The sequence below is a fragment of the Brassica napus genome, chromosome C1, assembly GCF_020379485.1.
Source record: "Brassica napus cultivar Da-Ae chromosome C1, Da-Ae, whole genome shotgun sequence".
Classification (NCBI taxonomy): Eukaryota; Viridiplantae; Streptophyta; class Magnoliopsida; order Brassicales; family Brassicaceae; genus Brassica; species Brassica napus.
In genome coordinates, this window is record NC_063444.1 from 29,405,040 (window position 1) to 29,412,824 (window position 7,785).

Consider the following 7,785-nt stretch of genomic DNA (forward strand, 5'->3'; position numbering starts at 1 on the left):
ACAAATTTAAAAGTATATTTTATTAAAAAGGTTGCATGATTAAAACAATACAAAGCAAAATCTTTATATAATAGGCTGTAGATAGACATGAATATTGTAGTCAATTCTAGAAACTATAAATCTCTTAAAACCATGAAGATTGCTAAGAATATTGACTTGACCAAAGACCAATACTTTGAACGAATTTGGGAAATTGTTTTCGCAAAACTCCTTGGATGGCCCTTTTTTTTTGCAAGTCGACGGACTTTATTGCAGTCAGATTGATATATTATTCGACCATGACATGTATTTTCTTGTTGGGCCTTTCTTCTTTGGAATGAAGCATGATCATAAGCACATCTTACATAATTCTTCAAGCACATGTCGTTTAAACCCAAGCCCATAAGCGAAACCTTTAGTTTATTTGTTTGTTGCTGAATAGGTTTGCATCATCCCCTCGTCCTTTAAAACGATTTTCCCTAAAATCAGTCATAAGGTAGAACCGGTGGCCGTGAGAGTCTTCCCATATTGTATGCATATGGTCTGCCTTCGGGAATCACTCGCCTAGCAATAGCATTACGAAAGATGATTGAGCTGTCTTGGTTTAACTTCAGATGAGATGATCTCTTGGCTACTCGTTGCCCTCCTTTTTTTATTTTTATTTTTGCAGAAGATGGAAAGATGAGAATGATGAATGACAGAACTGAACATCGAAACCTCAAGTCTGCTCTGATACCAAATAATAGAATTCTCTCGAGGATTGCACTTGAAGGTTGGTGATGGATAGGCTTTGTTCGAAAAACCGACCAAAGGAAGGTGGAATGGATGATGGAATGAAGTCGAAGATCGATGAGATGGTCTTCAGAGACTGATTTGCGGATGGATCAATCTCTTTTATAGAAGTGCCAATGATTATGAGAGGTGTTCCCACAAATAATGATCAGTGGCGAATTTCTTATGAAGAATTAACTCCTAGCATTACGATGTTCCGATGAACAAAAGATTCAATAATTTTAAAAGTAAATTTTATTAAAAATGTTGCCTGATTAAAACAATACAAAGCAAACCTTTACATAATATGTTGTGGATAGACATGAATATTGTAGTCAATTCTAGAAACTATAAATCTCTAAAAACCATGAAGACTTGACTAAGAATATTGACTTGACCAAAGACCAAAACTTTTGACCGAATTTGGGAAATTGTGTTCGCAAAACTCCTTGGATGGCCGTTTTATTTTGCCTTGTCGCCGGTCTTTAAATTGCCGTCAGATTGATATATTATTCGACCATGACATGTATTTTCTTGTAGGGTCTTTCTTCTTTGGAATGAAGCATGGTCATAAGCACATTTTACATAAATCTTCAAGCCCATGTCGTTTAAACCCAGCCCCATAAGCCAAACCTTTAGTTTATTTGTTTGTTGATGAATAGGGCTGCATCAGTTCAGTTAAGTCTCATCATCGTCCGAAAACTCATCATATTCTTGAAGTTTAAGATTACAGGTTTTGCATGTCCAATAATACCAATTTTTGGAAGTATTGATCCTTTTGATAGTAACATAGCAAACCGATTTTCCAAACTTCATATAACATAGAAATTGGTTGATAAGGTTATGTATTGAAAAATCAGGAAATGGGTTTCAACGAAAACCCATTCAGTTAATACTTACCGATGTTAACTCTTAAATAACAGATAAAGTCTTCCGAGGACTTCTCGAAAAGAACTCACTGTGGATATCCCAAGAATTACCACATGATACCTGGCTGCAAGCACCATGTGTAATTATTTTACGATTACTGGGCAACCTATGTGGACATTCGTTAATTATGCATATATTAAAAATGCATTTTAAAAAACCTATTAAAAATGATCATAAGTTTAATAAATACTAGATTTTGACCCGTGCAGCTGCACGTGTATTTGTTTTAAATTAAATCTACATATATCTTGTGTACATAAACATTATTATATTATTTTTTAATTATTATTTGTATTAAATGTAGTTTTCTTTCTTATTATATATTCTTAGACAACACTGAATATTGTTTTGTATTAAATATATTTTCAGTGCGGGTAAAATGATAAGTATTACAATATGTAATTAATTATTTAAATTTTTATTTGTATTATGCCAATTCTATATTATTCATGGACTTGAATATTTAAATTATTGAAAATAATTATTATAAAAATAATATAAATGGACTACTTATTTTTGGAGAGAAAATTGATATATGTTTTAGTACTTACTAAAAGTTAAAAATTATTTTATATCGATTTTATATCTTATTATTTGTGTTGAATTTTATTTTGTATTGAATTTATTTATTAACGCGGATAAAAGCTTAGTTATTCAACAAATAAGTAATTATTTGAAGTTGTAATTACTTTTATGTCAATTTTATATGGGAAAATTATATGTTTACCACTTTCATTCTACCACTTTTCATCTTTACCACCACTAAAGGGACATTTTCAAAAATACTTTCTTCATTAAGCGGCAAAAGACTTTTATACCCTTGTTCTTTATATATATAATAAATAAATATTTAAATAAATAAAAAATCAAAAAAAAATTGTTATAATTATATTATATATCATTTCATTTTGTGTTTCATATTTTATTAACTATAGTACAAGTTTTACGTAAATAATAAAGAAGTGCTACGTGTAGAAAGAGAGTAATAACATAAAGAAGAAGAAATATACCAAAGAAAGAAAGATGATGTTATTATTATTGTTCGAAAGGGGCACTTTACAAATGAACTGAAACGTTCAATATATAGAGAAGATATGAGACATATTTCACTCTGAAACATTAATACTTATGGGATCCACTTCGAAGACAATACGTAAGGCATTGATTTTTGCAACACTCCCCCTTGGAGACCAGTATCATTAGTGTTTTATCGTGCATTTTTAGTTTCCTCATTAAAATCTTTTTCTTGGAAAACCCAGTGGGAAAACCAGTAAGGCAAAAAGAGTACAACTGTAGAAGCTTCCCCTCGAATAGACTATCGTTACAGGTTTTGTTGATAACGCATTCCAATATTGTAAACATGTTTCCTGAATGTCGTAGTGGGTAGTGACTTCGTAAAGAGGTCAGCAGCATTGTCACAGGATCGAACATACCTCACTTCAATTTCTTTATTCTTCTCAAGTTCTTGGGTGTATGAGAAGAACTTCGATGGAATATGTTTGGTTTGATCACTTTTAATGTATCCTTCCTTTGTTTGAGCAACACATGATGCATTGTCTTCGTATAAGATGGTCGGTTTTGAGTTGACGTTGATCCCACTACTTGATAGGATGTGTTTACTTATTGATCTGAGCCAAACACATTCTCTGCTTGCTTAATGGAGAGCAGTTATTTCAGCATGGTTCGAGGAAGTGGCTACAAGTGTTTGTTTCTGGGATCGCCATGATATAGCGATTCCTCCAACTGTGAAGACGTACCCTGTTTGTGATCGAGCTTTATGGGGGTCAGATAAATATCATGCATCTGCATAGCCAACCATTTCTCCGTTTGTATTCTTAGAATAAAATAATCCTAAATCGATCGTTCCTTGGAGATAGTGAAAAACATGTTTGATCCCATTCCGATGTCTTTGCGTAGGGGATGAACTAAATCTTGCCAAAAAATTAACAGCAAATGATATATCATGCCGAGTACAATTAGCAAGATACATAAGTGCTCCTATTGCACCTAAATATGGCACTTCAGGACCAAGTATATCTTCATTTTCTTCATGTGGTCGAAAGGGATCATTTTCGACATTAAGTGATCTGACGATCTTAGGAGTACTAAGTGGAGTTGATTTGTCTATGTTGAATCGTTTCAACACTCTTTTCGTATATGTAGACTGGTGTACAAATATACCCTTTTGAGAATGCTCTATCTGTAGGCCAAGGCAGTACTTTGTTTGTCTGAGATCTTTCATCTCAAATTCTCCTTTTAAATAATCAGATGCCTTTTGTATTTCTTCTTTAGTCCCAATAATATTTATATCATCAACATATACAGAAATGATAACAAATCCAGACGTTTTTTTCTTGATGAAAACACATGGGCATATAGGACTGTTTACATATCCTTCTTTAGTTAGATGTTCATTGAGACGATTATACCATATGCGTCCAGATTGTTTTATACAGTATAATGATCTTTGCAATTTAATTGCACATAACTCTTTAGGTTTAGAACTTAATGGTTCTGGCATTTTAAATCCTTCAGGGATTCTCATAAAAATATCAGTGTCCAACGATCCGTATAAGTATGTAGTAACAACGTCCGCATCTCTAGATTTTGATTAGCCGCAAGACTCATCAAAAATCTAAATGTGATTGCATCCATAACAGGAGAATATGTTTCTTCATAATCGATCCCAAGTCTTTGAGAAAATCCTTGAGCTACAAGACAAGCCTTGTATCTCAGTACTTCGTTTTTCTCATTTCGTTTCCGGACTAAAACTCATTTCTACCCAACTGGTTTCACAACTTCAGGTGTGATTATAATAGGACCAAATACCTCTCTTTTGTTAAGTGAATCGAGTTCAACTTGTATCGCATCTTTCCATTTTGTCCACTCATGTCTCTTTTGACATTCTGAAATAGATTTTAGTTCAGGGTCATCACTCTCTTCATCTACTTCCTTCGAAACAAAGTATGAGAAAAAAATCATCAACACCATTCACTTTGTTTCTATTCCATATTTTTCTATTATGAATGTAATTAATAGAAATCTCATGACTTTCTTCAGAATCATGATGTTCAACATTGTCATCGACCTCATTGTTCATCTCATCCAACTTTTCTGCTATATTGGAAGGATTTTGTTTTTCTGCCTCCTTTCGTTTTCTAGGATTCTTATCCTTAGAACCAATAGGTCTACCACGCCTCAAGCGTATTTTAGACTCTCGTGTATTATCTTCTACTCCACGTTCATGTGGCATTTCTACACGAGTAGGAGCATTTGCAGCTGGTATATGTAATTTTGTAACCAATTTGGTGTCTGCAAAAGCATCGGGTAGTTGATTTGCGATGCTTTGTAAATGCATAATTCGACGGACCTCTAACTCCGACTGTTTCGTCAAAGTGGCAATCAGCAAAATGTGCCGTAAATACGTCACCAGTTTACGGTTCTAGGTATCGTATAATTGATGGAGAATCACAACCAACATATATCCCTAACCTCCGTTGAGGTCCCATCTTTGCATATTGGGGAGGTGCAATTGGCATATATACAGCGCAACCAAAAATTCTTAGATGAGAAATGTTTGGTTCTCGTCCAAACGCTAACTGTATTGGAGAGTATTTTTGATATGCACTTGGTCTCATCCGAATCAGTGCTTCTGCATGCAAAATAGCATGTCCCCACACAGAAGTTGGGAGTTTAGATTTCATAATAAATGGTCTTGCAATCAGTTGCAGACGTTTAATTAATGATTCAGCCAAACCATTTTGTGTATGAACATGAGCAACAGGATGTTCAACATCAATTCCAGTTAGTTACCATACAATAATCATTGAATGCTTGGGAGGTAAATTCACCGGCATTGTCCAGTCTAACTCTCTTTATCGGATAATCAGGAAACTGAGCTCTTAGTTTGATTATCTGAGATAAAAATCTCACAAATGCCACATTTCGAGAGGACAATAGACAAATGTGTGACCATATACTTGACGCGTCGATCATTACCATAAAATAATAGAATGGTCCACAAGGTGTATGTATAGATCCACAAATATCGCCTTGAATTCGTTCAAGGAACTTTGGTAACTCTTTATCTATTTAGGTGGGTGATGGTCTTATAATCAACTTTCCAAGAGAACACGCATTACATGTCATTTTATTCCCCTGACCAACTTCTTGCTGTTTCAGTGAATGACCATGTGAGTTCTCGATGATTTTTCGCATCATTGTAGTGCCTTGATGATCAAGACGATCATGCCATAGTGTAAAATCACTAGAATTTTCCTTAATCACCAAATGTGATTCAATGGCACTTATATATGTATGATGCAGACCAGAAGAGAGTTTTGGTAATTTTTCCAACACCTTTTATTTTCCCGATTTCTCAAGAGTAATATACATATACTTCTTTCCATCTTCAGTTGCAGACTGGGTATCAAATCCTTGAACATATATGTCTTTAAAACTCAACAAATTCCTTTTAGAATTTGGAGAAAATAGTGCATTATTTATCGAGAATTTTGTCCCATTGGGTAACGTTAAATGGGCTTTACCAATCCCTTCGATCAAGTCTGTAGGACCCGATATTGTGTTAACAGTGATATTTGTCGGTTTTAGTTCAGAAAAATATTTTCTATGTTTCAGAATAGTGTGTGTTGTTCCACTATCTGGTATACAAATATCTCTAGCATTGATCTTGGTTGATGTTCCATTTGTAATGTCCATTTCTGAGACAAAAAAAAAAAGAATTAACATAAGATAATATTATTCATAAAATATTATACATCATTAGCAAACGTTAAACACATAATAATTATACATAAGAAGGTGAAGAACACACAATAATTATACATTAATCTTCCACAAACAACAATTATTTATGGTATAATTGTGGAATTTCAAAAGTCCCATGATGGGCACTTAGGCTTCCGTGATAGCGGTCTCCTCGAAATCATTCACAAAGTCAGACGCATCGAGGTGCGTTGTACCCTCAGAATGTTCCGCAAAATTTACTTCTTTTTCTTTCCTTTTGACGGACTCCTTGTATAGAGCGCAAAGGTGTGCAGGGGTACGACATAAACGAGACCAATGTCCCTTAGTACCCGCATCTGAAACAAGCTTCTTCTCGCTTTTGGGAGATATTTCCTTGGTGTTCTTTTCCCTTAGGGGATTGCTCTGAGCGGACCCACTGGAATGACTTCCTATCTTGTGGATTGTACATTCGTCCACGTCCACGGTAGTTTTACCACCACGACCGCGACCCCGAAAGGTCTTATTTTCTTTGACTGGTTTCTTCGTATCTAATGCGTTTGCTTCAGGAAACGGTTTAGAACCAGTTGGACGAGTCATGTAATTCATGATCAGAAGCTCGTTGTTCTTTTCTGCTATGAGAAGCGCCACAATCAATTCCGAAAATTTGGTATATCCCCGCAACCTGTAATTTTGTTGCAGGGTGATGTGGCTCTTGTGGAATGTGGTGTATGTCTTCTCAAGCATTTGAGATTCGGTGATCGTTTCACCACAATATCTCAATTTGGCCACAATTCCTAACACAGCAGAATTGTAATTCATCACTTTGTCGAAATCTTGGAATCTCAGACTCTGCCATTCATCCCGAGCAAGTGGAAGTGTTATGTCTTTCTGATGATCAAAACGATCTTTCAGCGACTTCCATAGTTCTTTTGGATCTCTCATGTTGGCATAGTCATAAATAATACTTTCATCAAGGTGTCTTCTAAGGAAGATCACCGATTTAGTCTTTTCTTGAGGCGTTGAAGTATTATTCTCTTTAACGGTATCGGATAAACCAAGAGATTCAAGATGAAGTTCGACATTTTTAACCCATGAAATGTAGTTGGTACCGGTGATGTCTAGAGCGGGAAATTGGAGGTTCTCCATGTTTGCCATTGGATTTCTAAAATCAAATAATTATAAATAACGTGATTAGAAATATTAATTTATTTAAATATTCGAGGTGCAGGGATAAGCATTGCGATTACAAGTAATACAAATTCATAAAAATTAAAATTAAAATAAACACATTTTCTTCAGGAGAGAATTCTCCAACGAGCAAATTATAGAAAGCAGCAGATAAAAACCCGATTGTAAGAA

The 7,785-nt window shown here is 34.7% G+C and overlaps 1 protein-coding gene across 1 annotated transcript; it reads right to left on the reverse strand.

Moving 5' to 3' along the window:
* Nucleotides 1-6,594: 6,594 nt before the first annotated feature.
* LOC106349970 lies at nt 6,595-7,581 on the reverse strand. Its single transcript, XM_013789926.2, has one exon. The coding sequence runs from the start codon at nt 7,579-7,581 to the stop codon at nt 6,595-6,597; it is 987 nt and encodes a 328-aa protein (XP_013645380.2).
* Nucleotides 7,582-7,785: the final 204 nt, after the last annotated feature.

What these genes read in the sequence shown, in the direction of transcription:
- LOC106349970 (XM_013789926.2), bottom strand. Translation starts at nt 7,581, where the DNA reads ATGGCAAACATGGAGAACCTCCAATTTCCCGCTCTAGACATCACCGGT.